General features: G+C 36.8%; 1 protein-coding gene across 1 annotated transcript in view; it reads left to right on the top strand.

Annotated features, from left to right (window-relative positions):
• Positions 1–14,123, top strand: part of mettl15 (methyltransferase like 15) — a 48,591-nt gene that overhangs the window by 13,090 nt on the left and 21,378 nt on the right. The window contains exon 3 of the mRNA XM_020938874.2: positions 13,266–13,402. Within this exon, the coding sequence (XP_020794533.2) occupies positions 13,266–13,402 (137 nt within the window). The remainder of the gene's footprint in view (positions 1–13,265; positions 13,403–14,123) is intronic.

Here is a 14,123-nt window from a genome sequence, read left to right as displayed (position 1 = left end):
TTTTTTTTTTTTTTTTTTTTTTTTTTTAGGATCAAGGCACATTAATAAACATTTCTGTAAATGCATCAGTATTAGTTATCAGTTATTTTTCAGTAGTAATCCCCTGGCAAGATGTAAAATGCCAACACAAAAGACAAATTTTACACAAAAAAATATGAGTAAAAAGATAAGCTAAGAGGCCACATAAAAGCAGATTACTGGGTGAAACTTATAACAGCATTCTGCAGAAGCACAAAACATAGACCTGTACAAGTACAATCTTATGATTCAGTTCAGTGTCTGGTTTCTGATATTATTAAAAGAGTGAGGAAAATGTAATTGTAAAATACATCTGAGATATCCGAGCTATAATATATTAAACATGATTAATTTTCTCAACTTTCCCGCATAATTACTCTCACAGCAAGAATACCCATGTCATAACTCTTTATTATCCTCTTGCTCCACAAACACTGAAATGCAATACCTTTTTTCTTTTATTAAAATAAAATCAGGCAATATCATATTTATAAAAGATAAATTTTTCATATTCCCTCATGTAATTACACTGATATTATGACTTCAGCAATGATAAAAATGTAAGAAAGGCTAATCATTGCCTGGGAATGCCCACCTACAGTAAATATTGAGTTATTGGCGGGCACTTCCACACAAGGCACTAGTGCTCACTCCCCGTGCTCCTCCTGGGACGTCCTCAGCGTCTCCGCGGCGAAAGAGGCGGTCTCAGAACTCCTGGAGGTGGGCGGAGGTTGACATGGGTTTTATGAGCTTTATGTAGAGGAGGGAAGGAACCAGGCTGTTTTTATTGGAAGTGCACCAAATGAAACAAATCTTTTTAAAGTGGTTTTAACAAAATCCTTGCTGGCAGGCAGAGTGGGTGACAAACTTAACCTCGGAAAACAATTGGGATTTGGGTTTCTCTGAAAGCTCCCAAAGCAGTCGATGTATGAATCAGCACCTTGGACAGCGATGATGCAGTGACTTTGAAATGTTGAGAATCATTTGAGTTGATTTATTTAGATGTGAATTGTTTGGCCCTTTTCATCCTGTTGGTATTTACTCACCAAATGTAGAATTATAATATACATACTGGTACTGAGTTCTATCGAGAAAAATGTAGAAAATTGTACTGGTTCAGGATATGGGTTAATAGGCTCAGCCAAACAATTCATGTACAGAATGACTGGTCACTGTTAGCACTGAAAGTGTCATATTTGTTTTTTGTTTTTGTTTTTTCAGTTAATACAGTGCAGTTGTACACTGAATGATTAAAAAAAAAATCCTATATGGACTAAAGATATGTTCACTAGGGTAGAAATGACTAATCACATCAAATAGCTGTCATATTCTGTAGATATTTTAATTAATCTGATTTAAAGGACATGTCATGTTACTTTGCAAAACAAGATAAATCTTGGACAGCTCCCACGTATCCGTTTGGGTCACCTGTCCAATCATAAGGAAGCTTTGTAGTTTGAGCTGAACCCAATCGTCAAGCACCCAAATGAACCAAAACAAACATGTGGATGAGGATAGACGTGCTCTTGTGAAATACAGACCGTTTGGTTTACAAAGATGTGCAGAGGGAAGTGCTTGGTGCTTTTGTTGTCTTTTTTCTTGACTTTATGTTATGCTTGCCTGAATATTCTGCCTTTTTGGCTTTTAATAGAGCCATTCCCAGATCGATGATGTGTAGAACTAGGTGTAGACTTCTACACATGCTCTGCCAAAGCTCTCTAAATGGAGTCGACATTACAATATACCTTATGATGACAACAAATATTGTTAAGTTAGACCATTTCATGCATCCACCACATACATGCTTAAAAGTAAAAATTGTAAGTCAAAAAAGTGTAAAGAGATGACAAAGACCATTCATACCAAAATATTCATTAGCATCAGTGTGTCGGAGTGTTGAAGTTTCTGTGAGAACCAGCAAGTAAGTGCTGAAAGTAAATGCAATCAGATATTATAGCACAATCATGTTTCTCTTTGTATTTCTTAAGTCTGGAATCTGTGGAATTATTCTGCTGTGCCATCTCTGGCCCCCAAGGGAGGTAGGGTTTTCAGGATGACTTTGGACTTAATTGGTAAATAATCTTTTATATCACATTTGTGTTTGTGGCGTATTTGATGCACCACAAATATTTGCTCAGTTTAATGGCTGAATAATAACATATTACAGAAATCGTCGTCATAAGGCTGTGACTGCACATGATGCTTAGCAGCTCCGCGAGTCATCGGTTCCCAGCCATCTCATAAAGGCCGCATGAGTCTCTCAGTAAAGTGATCTTATTTTTACAGGAAATATTTAGTTCAAACTCCCACAAGAGCGCCGGCTCTGGAGGAAAGAACAGCGCTTGTGTGTCTGAATGCACACTGTTACTTTCCCTGATCATTGGCTCTAAGTAAAGAAAAGAACAATATTCTGAATTTCCTGAAATTGTCAACCTGTTCAGATGACACACTTCATGTGAGTCTCGACAGTCTTATTGACATATCAACTTACTGACAATTCAAATGTAACTGTGCATTTGTGCATTTTATCAACTAAAGTATAAAAGTTTATGAGGCAATTATGTCTCAAGAATCTTCAGTTCACTTTACTTCTTACTTGTCTACTATTCCATGTTACTACCAGCTTTATAAACTAATTAAACATTTTGAATGATGAAGAAAGGTTTTATATAACAAACAGAAAGATAAAAACATTTTAATATTAGAATATAATATTATATTCTACAATACTATTGCATATTATTATATGGGTTCCATTTAATATAAAGATTACCAATTTAATTAACTGCAGGAGCAGTTATACCCAGTAAAAAGTCATTTCTTTGTACCAGTGCAGGTCCTATACATTGTACAAACCATGCCCCACCCTTTCAATAAGTTTAATGAAAATAAGAACAATATTTGCATTAACGCTCAAAGACGAAATCCCTGGATTTAGATGCAATTTAAAGGCTTCTGTATGCAAATGCCAGGTTGCACAAGACAAAGTAAAATGGGCACAAAATGTTTAGAAAATCTGTCAAGCTCATTCTTGCCTTATTTGATTTTCTATTACAATATTTACTCAGCAACATTTTCTTGGTGTCAGGTCGCAGACCACAAACAGCTGTTTAATCACATTTTCATTTGAACACAGGAAGAACAATTAGCATCTTAGACTTGTTACATTATGTCTGGAATATCGTGTTTACACTCATGGGCCAAGAAGAGTTATTGGGAGTCAAGCCGTGGCATGGCCCCTCCATTTGCATAACATTATGTTCTCTGCCAGGTAGTGAGGAATCTCAGAGGAATCTCACTGTTTCCATTCACAAACTGCGTGTGTTTGAGACGATCCCAAAAGCAACAGTGGAGACTTAGTGCTGTTTAAGTATTTCTGAGAACTAATTTATGGATACGTCACATTTCCTATGTTGTCATAACAAGTCAGATTGCACTTAAAATTTGCTATATATGGTAAGAGGAGACACAGTGACACAGAGTCCTCAAATTGTTTAGATAGTTTCTCAGCAGGTCATCTGGCCTGTGCTATGCTCGAAGCACAAGTCTCCTGCTTCAGTGGGCTATGTCAAACTGCAGTAATACTCAAACACTATCACAAGTACTACCTCTTCAACTATTATTTTATGTAATCCAAACAAGGAAAGTAAATAAATAATAATAAAAATCAATACTACGACCATTTCTAAAATCAGGACATAATAAACTCTAAATTAGAAGTTCAAGCTTCAAAGTAGTTCATATTTCACCCTTATCTAATGGTGCACTGTGGAACTTTTCTGGTGGATGGTCTAGCACCATATTAATATGGAATGTTCCACAGTATGGCATTAACATGTCTCTTCATGGAGAAAAACTGTAGGAATGCATGCTTGTGTTTCAAAGTATTGCTTTATTTTTTTGCAATAAAAAACATTTATAAAGTAGTATGCAGTATGCATTACTATAATTAATACACTTAATAGTACTATAATAAAGTGGAACAGTGGAACTCATATCTGTAACATCACCACCGCCACCACCAGAAAAGTTACATGTGCACCTTTTAATTATATTCAAGTTTAAACTAGAACTAAACCAGGTCTAACCTGGACTTGACCTGCAATAAACTGTCACCAGAAGAAGCTACTCATAAATGGGCCACAGTCTGAAAACCACTGCTTCACTATGATTTGCCATTTAGTGAGCATTGGGGTGGTCTGGGTGTGGCGTGTTTTTTATGAATTGTTAAATGAATTGTTAGTTGCTGTGGCATGTTAAGTGTAAATTCCCCTGAGGTTGTGTTGAAGCGTGTGAAGGGGGTTTAACTGGTACTGTATGTAGCAATGTGCTTTTCCTATTTCATTTGATGTACAGCTGAATGAACCTGTGCCAGCCTTTTATACTTGTACATACTTGTTTGCAGATGTAACAGCACTTCCATCAAAACAATGTGTGTGAACCAGAAGGATAGCAGCAAAACTTAAATGTGCAAACAAGTTTTTTTTGTTTTTTTATGGGAGTGGAAAACTTTGCAACTGTCTGTTTTATTTTGTATTCTGTAACAATGTATGCTTATGTAATTACTAATGGGTCTTCAGGAAGTTGTTCTGTGCAGAAGTAAATTTTTTTTCTGAACAGTGTAATTTGAATTGGATTGGAAAGAACATTGTATTAGGAACAAAATATATTGTGTATGTATATAGTAGGGGTAAATATTGAAATATCGATGTATCGTGATTAGGCGTGTGCAAAAATATAAAAATATTGATATATCGTATCGTTTAATGTGGTGATACAGTATCAATATGTGGGCTGCTGTATCGATATATCGCCAAGCATATTTTTTGGTATATTTTACAAAATTATTTTATATTTTGTTACAGCACTACAGTTTTGTTGCTTGTTTAGTGGAAGGAAAGTCCTTTTTGTGACATGTGACATTTTCACTGTTTTGATGATTAAAATGTTTGTGTTTCATATGAATTTTGCACAAGAAGTGGTTTAACAAAGACTTTTAGTATCACAGCTGTGATTTAGCCTTTATTTTTATTGAACCATATCAAATTGATTTGAAATATATTGTATCAGATCGTAAGCTCACTGTATGGAGATATGTATCGTATCATGGCCTATATATCGAGGTATGTATCGTATCGGCAACTTCTTAATGATACCCAGCCCTAATCACAATACTAAATTTGGTGAAACAGTCTAGTTATCGTGGGCTGCTGTATCGCCAAGAGTATTATTATTTTATTTTATTTTTTTAATCTTTTAGCATTTTTTGTGACAGTACTACAGTTTTGTTGCTTATTTAATGGAAGGAAACGTGTTTGCAATGCACTTGGTATATTCACTGTTTTGATTATTAAAACGAATTTCATATTAACTGTATTAACTTTGCAAGTACTGGTTTAAAAAAGAAACATTGTTGCTAAAATGTATTTTTGGAGTATCATACCATATACTGATTATATTTTCACATGTTTCATATCCATATCGTGATAATATCATATCATGAGCCATGTAATGAGTATCGTATCGAATTGTGAGGAACCACTGTGATTATCAGTCCTAGTATATAGTAACTTTATCATTATAATAATGATATCATAATTTTTATTGATTTGACCATGAAGTAGTTCCAATATCCCTGGAATTGCAGCTCCTAAAATACCAGGTACTCAAATCATGTGCAGAATATGAACCAAAACAATAACGGATTGTGCATGGGCACCAGATGTTTCCTATCAGCTCATTACAAACATTAGGCGTATATTTCCAATTTGTCATGAGCAAGACATTAACAAACCTGTCATAAAATGTAAGCAGACAATCTCTTTATGCCCTATCTCTAATAAACACTGTGCAGCCTGGTGGAGAGGTGAGTCGCCTTTTCAAATGCCATGCTCTTTTCGCTTATTAAATTTATTACTAGAGAGTAATTTATGACTTTTTATTACTGAATCACCTGTAATATAGCAGTTGTTATGAATCTACTGGACTCAGACTTCCACTTTTGTAAATGACCTATAAACGCCTGCACGCGCGCTGAGGTGTCCTGTCTAAACTAGCTCAAATACCTCCTTAAATGCCTTTATTTAAACTTGTGCCAGGAGTCAGCAAACAGCAGTGAATAGATGAGGAATGAAAGTATTTGTCCAAACTCCGCGGCATACCTCCAACAAAAGAGAGAGATTACCTGAACATGTAGGCGGGCATTGGGAAGGCGCCCCCAGGCAAAGGGTTTTGTCAACTTATTTGTACTCCTGTATCACTTGCAGGTTTAACCACTCAGATGCTTTTACTGCTCAAGACATGACTCGGACATGGTAAAAAAAGATGCTTCAACCCAGACATCACCATCCGCCATCAACATAATCTCCTGACAGAGTAATTGGACGAAGCTTTCATGGCTTTTTGAGTTTGTCTGCTCTCACTGGCCATCTGTTTTGGTAGCATCCTGCCCCCATTCACTCACTCGTCCTGTCTGTACGATTGATGTCATTCTAGGTCTCCTCAATATTTAAATACACTATAGGATGACAAAACACCAACAATATTCAGATTCTCCTTGAAACCTTATGCAACATTAATAGAAGTTCAACTTTAATTCTAAGTAATGATTGAAGTGCCACCAAACTGTTTTAGAAACTTGATGCGTTTAGATTTAGAAGTATTGCAATTGTAATTTGCAATTTCTGTTTTGATAGAAAGAGAATTAAGACTGAAATATTAACTGCTAAATTAATAGAAAGAAAAGAAAGAAACATATGCATCACGGAACACAGTGTAATTAACATTCATAATTTAAGTTTTGTACTTTTTTGAAACTTTTTAGAATTTTTTTTCTTTGAGCTGGAAATTGTATGCACAAAATCTATTTCCCCTCTGAGACAAATAAAGTCTGATTGATATCATTATTGCAATAAATAACTTTTCTATTGCCAATAACAAAAAAAAACTAAACAAAACTGCTGCATATATCTGAGCAGCCCATTTACAACCAGGTACATCCTTATCTTATCTACACCACTGTCAAATCAAGTTTTTGATTTACATGAACATATATGTCATCTTGAGGGTTCTGTGAAATGTGTTAAGTCATTAGAGCGGAGCACAGGTGTGTCAGGTGTGACAGCTGTATTCACAGTCAGGTGTACACACGTGCAGACTCTACCGCATCCACCATCTCACAGCGTCACACTGTGGAGGGCCAATTAGGAAGAAAATACCACTGGAACTATCCAAGTAGTTTAAAGTGAGTGATTGGACTTGGACTGAACACAGCAAATTAGATTTGAGTTAAAGCAAAGTATTGTACAGAATCATCAAGGTTATTTTTTATTTTTTATTAAAGGTAGCATCTTTAGGGTTAGCAATAACGGGCTTAGTAGCATCCAGTTATTTGCCTATAGTTTTTACAGATGCCCTTCCCTGTCCCTTTATTGCAACGACATGAGTTGCTGGATTATCTTGAATTAAATAAGAAGTAATTAAGAAGACGTAAGAAGTAATTAGCTTAAGACATTTAGACTTTTGACTGCTGATTGACTGAGATTGTATACAGGGACTGTGCCAAAGTGTATATTTGCCTTTTACTGATAGTTTTTGTTAGAGAATATTCCTTAGTTTTATCATATACCGACACAAGCTTCTTTTCTGAACAGCTGAATTTTCCATTTATTTATTCTACAAAATTTGACTTTCTGCTAATTGAATTGTTCCAGCAGACTGGCACAAATTCAGCTCTTTGAAATTTGTCTATTAAATTCTGACTCATCTCCCAACAGCATTTTTGTCCACTCCTTTGCCACTGTGCCACCTCCAAAAATTCTCACTATGAACTTTGTGTGACAGAGAGAGGGAAATGCAAACCGCTCAGCTCTGCTCTTGCCATGGCAACGGACGCGACAAGAAAAGCGATCCCGTACCTGTATATCTGTCTCCCTAATGGTCTGTGTGTTAGTGTAACAAGATCTGTAAAAACTCCCCTCAATGACATTGTAGCTCCCCCACTGTAACTGACCTGGGCTGGGGAGTCACAAGTAGGATTTAGGTAAGTACTTGGCTTCTCTGGTTCCTGTTCCCCTTTTCCTAATGAATTCAACCAGAAGAGGCCCCCTTTTTTCCATATGGCCATCGTTGAGTGAGTTTTCTGCCTGTGTAACAGATATGTCCACTAGTATAAACCACAAATAGTGTCATATCTACTCAAAACAATACAATGACCACAGAACTCATCATAACCCTAAACATTGCTTATATTTTATAGTTAAGGTGGGTGATGTAGACAAAAATTTGAATCTCGATAGTTTTTGGAGTGACTGAATCCAACAAAAATGTGTTTTAAAAAAAGTAATGAAATACTTAATTTGAGCTTTAAGTTTCAGATAAATGTGAAATGACTGTAAAACTAAGGTCCAGAAATATCACTTTATATGCTTATTTAGCTTTTTTTATTGATTTACTTTTATTATTAGCTAATTGTAAACTATATACTCAGCATCATATTTTGCATCTTCAAAACTACATTCACATTTTTTTTACATCTGCCCACCACAGATTAAATTTAGATAATCACAGTTTAGGCGTAGGACTCACTTGTCAAAATTCTAAATTTAAATCTCCTTAAAGGCTAAATAGGCACAGGAGTTGACCATTGTCTTCAGAGTGCCCCCTCCCCACACCTTATGAGGCCTATATAAGTTAATTATATGCAAATACTTAGCTATGAGTTGCACTATAACCTGAATTGTTTTTACTATTGTTTTTGTTTGTACGTGTCTTGAAGGGATTATTGTTATTAAAAATGCTATGTAAGGACTCCTACCAAAGTGTCCTGCATTGTAGCACCTTGCAGCTCAGTACTGCACCATTCGAACTACTCCTAACTCTCCTGTTCCCTCTGCTGGCAAAGGCAGAAACTGCATGACTCTTACTTTTACCCAACTTTGTATTTCTTGTGAAGTCTTTTCACTGGATTGACCCTGTTCATTTTCTTGTGTTTCTTTGTTTGGTCTGCACGAGGGGCCTCTCTGACATCTCCCGTGGATGAAATATCAATGCCAATGACTCACTCTCCAAGTTTGGTGCCAATCATTGTCGCAAATGCCAAACCTATTATCAACAAATCTCTATCTTGAATCTCTCACGTAGTTGTTCTGGGCATCTGAAGGCAGACGCTGGAAATGTTCTGGGTGGGTTCTTGTTGAGAAAAAGGCATTAGTTCCTGTGAGAATAAACTGCTTTTCCCTTAGGCTGAAGGAAACTAGCTTTTTAATTTACCTTTATAAATGACCTTGTAAACAACCAATTCGGCAATCCTGTCTACGCACATTTAATTTCTCCCTCAGCTGACTTAGAGCGAGGGAGGTTAGCGGGAGTGCAAGGGGGTGGAACTCCTTATAATACATGAGCTCGACACTGCCAATGTTATGCCTGGCTGTATGAATTAGCACGTGGTGTTGCTAAATAGAGCTGTGAGATTAATAATGATCAAATTAAAATTGCAATTTGAATGGTCGCAGTAAGCAAATCGCAAATACTGCAACTGATACTAGTAACCAGTATCTCTTAAAATATCTTATATTAAGCTTGTAGCTATACAAAACATTACGTATATCTCATTGCAATGCCCAGAAATAAAATATTACGGATTTACTGCAATTTGCTGCAATTATCCTTTGTCTATCGTTGTCCTCTGCAAAGAATAAAATATCTTGTCTTTTGTAGAAAAATCTTTTTGTGCCTGCAGCTTAGATCTCTACAAACATGTTCTGAAATTCATGGGATTTTTGTATTAGTTTTCTTGATATAAATAAATAAATATTTCAGTCTTCTCTCAAATGTAAATGCTACTGGAGTTGTTTACACTGTGCAAGCCTTCTGTTTAAGCATAAATTGCATATCTCATTGCTGTGCAGAGAAAGTTCACATATATAGAGATATTTTTGCAAAGTCTTTCAGCATTTGCTATCTGCTCTCATGAAACAAAACAGCACTAGCCTTATGCTCACATTTTTCCTTGAGACTTGATGAAAGACTGTTGTGACAAGTACTCCTGTAGACGATCACTTTCTCGTGTTTACTTATATCCAACGTTTTCATAAAAGTCTGCTTGCCTTATTTTTTATTTATTTGATTTTGTCTGTTTGTGTTTAGATTTTTCCTTTTTTTGTATTGAATAGCACAACAGGCAAGTTCATTATGCGTGTGACTCATCCGACTAGCCCACTCCCCCTCCCCATCTGCTGCTGTGCGCTGGAAAGGGAACCGCCATTGATCACTTCTTCCCTCACACATGCACGCACACACCCAGCCCCAGCGTCACTATCGATCCACATGTTTAATGTTTTTGTGGCTAATAGATGGCATTTCCTTTTGTGCTACCGTTTGCTGACATTCGGATAAATCTCAAAGTGGGGGTATAATTTGGTCAACCTTTTGAGCAATGTTACACTTGCTTCACTGCACCTGTGTTTTCTCAGTAGCATTTGCAATTGATATTGGCCGAGTCATGCCCAGTAAAGCTTTTAATCGGCTGGATCAACAGACAGGATGAACAAAAAATTTAAATGACAAAATATTCATGCATAAGTTTGAATGTTAAATGTATAAATTTTATTGCCATAATAGTACTTGTTGGCTATAATGCAACTTTTTAATTTGTTCATTTTAACCTTTATTGATCCTAGTTTGAAACTTAAAGGGGCATTGTGTAACTTCTCTGGTGGAGGGTCTGTCACCTATTTGTCTCCATGGAGAAATTATGGTTTGCCTTGATTATTCCACAGTATGGAAATAAACGTGGTAATCACAATGGAGATAGGTTAATGCATAGATCTATGAAGAAGCAAGCCTGTGCAAGTGGCGCATGTTTTTGGTATTTTTGAGCTATAAAACACCTGTAATTGAACAAATTCAAGGGACATATGTTTACTGTCTTACTGTGGAACATTCCAAGCAAAGGAATAACATCTCCATGGAGAAAAGCAGGTAGGGGACTCTCCACCTTAGAAGCTACACAGTGGACCTTAAATAATTAAATAATCACTGGCAGCTTTGTTAAAACCTACTGACAGTATTGTAGTATTCTTTAGACTTCTGTATCTTTAAGTGCCCAATGATTCTATTTAGATTTTTGGAGACTGGATTTGATAGAAAACGTTCTCAATCCAATTCCAAAACAGTTATTTATTCTGGCTTTAAATTTAAGTGGCTTAAGAAATGCTTTTGCTGCTTGGAAAGAAGAAGTAATATACGGATGAAGTAATATAAAGATGAATTAGCCTTGAAAATATAGCATACTTTGTCTTAGTAGTGCATTAACAGCCGCAATCTAGACATAGAATTATGATGCTTTTAAAGGGCCTTTTCCATGTTGTTGAGTAAAATGTGTCTTGCCCCTGTATATTTTCTTGTCCTAGGATCAGAACGTGCACTGTAAGCATGCTAGTTGTTGTTAGCATTACAGTAATGGCAAACTGCTCTGGCCTCTGAAATTGTTAAAAAAAAGTTTTGAAAAGCACTTTTAAACTCATCACAGTGTATAACTGGGATTCTCTGAATGCACAAGGTAAACATCGGCCAGAGGAATAAGCTGCAAATAATTTCAAATGAACTAGTTCTGTTTTTTTACCTTTTAAGATACAGCTCCTTTAACAATCTTTTTACCCAACATTCAAATTTGATAATACAACATGCCAGTACGTTTTCTCATAAGTCTGAAGTAATTACTCAGGTGCATAAACTGCCACATTAACAGTTTGTGATTTAAAGGATTAAGCCTGTATTTCTTTTTCAACATATTGACACAGATCTGCCTAAAATTAAGTTATGTGAAATGTATAATAATATTGCAGCTAATGATCATTTTGCCGCTCTAGTCACCTGAGAATTGTAAATGGGAGTTTTATTACAAACGTTGAATCAGATGAAGCTATTTAATAATGCACATTTGTATTGCTAAGATGTTATTGTATCAATGTGAAACCATATTAAAGCTTAAATAATGGTGCATATTAAGCTCTATTATTACAAAATTATATCTCTCTATCTAGAGTTATTTTTAGTGACATGAAGCATCCTCCATTTCCATTACTCACAATCTGCACTCTGGATGTTAAATTAAAACCCATTGCAAAGAAAGCTTTGCTCTACAACCATTATGGCTCTCCCCACATGCTATTACAGTCATCCAGACAGGCAGTTGTAGTAAATAGTCATCAGCCTTGTTCCCGTAGACCAGAGGTGTCCATTTGATTTGTGTTGACGGTCATTTTATTTGTAATGACACTTTATGTATCAATTAGCTTTCTTTTTTAAGCTTTTTTATAGTTTTGTTTTGTCTGATGTCTGATTTTGTCTGATCTTATTTGATGACTGCAATTTTCTTGGCATAACATGTTAGTTACAGTAAGCCATTAACTAACTTGACTAAAGGTAGGTGGGGGAATAGGCCAGGCAGACTCCACACTATCTCATGGAAGTATGCTGTAAAGTTATGCAATTATAAACAGTTAATTTGTGCCATTTTAAAACTACTATAGGTTTATTAGAGTTTTTGAGATGGCAGATGTGAACCTCCCTGGCCTTTGTTCAGACTCACCTGTGCTCTGTTTTTTCTTCTGTCAGGCCAAAGCTGGCACACTTTTGGACAGCAGTAACATAGATAACATCTAGTGGTGTTATGTGAGACTACAACAGGGCCACATTTGCCAATTTAATTACAAATTTGGACTTTAAAGGTGCACTTTATGCAACATTTATGGTGTCTATAGAGATGTTACTGCTTTGCCTGGAATGCTCCACGGTATGACATTAGCTCTCTATTATATTTCTATTGAAGTTTAATGCCATTAAAAAAAATACATTTCCATAGAGGCAAGCAGGTGGCAGAACCCCCACTTGACCAAGGAGCTAGTCCTCTCCAATGTGACAGTTCACAGATAAACTGATTGTCTGGTTCAAAACTGCAGATGGAAATCCTGGGACCTGCTGAGGACATCTTTATGTGGAAATGTAGAATATGTGGAAATGTGTGAAAAAAAAAAAAAAAAATGTAAAGGTTCTAATGATGTGTGATCTTGGTCTTTATATTCTGCTATGTGTTTTAACTTCAACCTCATTAGGACCACCTTCTTGTTGTTGCGGGTGTAAATATTATGTGGATGAAGTGTTGGTGTTGTTTGGATGACAGCTTTACTCACTTCTTTTAATAGGATCATGATGCTAATTCATCTGAAATGTATTGTCTTTTTTAGGTGGTCCTAGACATGACGTTTGGAGGCGGTGGTCATTCAAAGGCCATACTAAACACTGTCCCTGAAGTCACGCTCCTGGCATTAGACAGAGATCCCACAGCTATTTGTTTGGCCGAGGACTTAGCCAAGGAATACCCGTAAGTGATGTATTGTGTGGTGATGCAAAACATCAACAGTAACACCAGTTAAAGCTTGTTATGAGCTGTCTAGACAAATGTTTATACAATGTCACTGCTAATGGTTTACCAAGATATTTCACTGTCACAGTTTAGAGCTCTGGAGCCTCAAAGCAGGGTCTGGCTCGTGGTCATTATTTCTTAAAACATACTGTAGGTGTGATGTAGTACTGCAGATGTCTATATTTCTCACTTCTTGCCGGAGCCCGATCAAATACTGCTTGCTAAGATACAGCCCCTGAGTTCCTTCGGCCAATCAAATCCATTCCTCCTCCTTAAGTTAAAGCTTTTCTCCCCCTACGCAAAGCTGGTGGGCCTGGCATGTCATTTGTCAGAGTAAGAGCCCACGCTGCAGAGAGAGGGAGATGCTGCCTCCCACGGAGGATCTATAAGACGTGGGGGGGTAGGAAGTCAGAGAAGCCCTCAGAAGTTTAGAAGTAACAAGGGAATAAATGGAGTCTGCAGTGAGCAGGGAGACACGAGGACACTGCGCGGGGGCGTGCGGGAGTGTGTGTGCGGGAGGATGAAAATGAGATGTTCCTAAGACCGTGGCGTGGGAAGGAATCCTTTTACGTAGATTCTGGGGAAACCTCTCTCGGGGGAATCTGCCAGAGCACTGTGCCTGTGAGCAGGGAATGACAATTAAGAGAGAGTGCGCCCGAACACTGTATTCTGTCAGGAG

Source organism: Boleophthalmus pectinirostris, unplaced genomic scaffold, assembly GCF_026225935.1.
Source record: "Boleophthalmus pectinirostris isolate CB_2022bp ecotype Guang Dong unplaced genomic scaffold, ASM2622593v1 HiC_scaffold_19, whole genome shotgun sequence".
NCBI lineage: Eukaryota > Metazoa > Chordata > Actinopteri > Gobiiformes > Gobiidae > Boleophthalmus > Boleophthalmus pectinirostris.
Note: the sequence above shows the minus strand (reverse complement) of the source record. Positions and strands in the feature narration are given on the sequence as shown.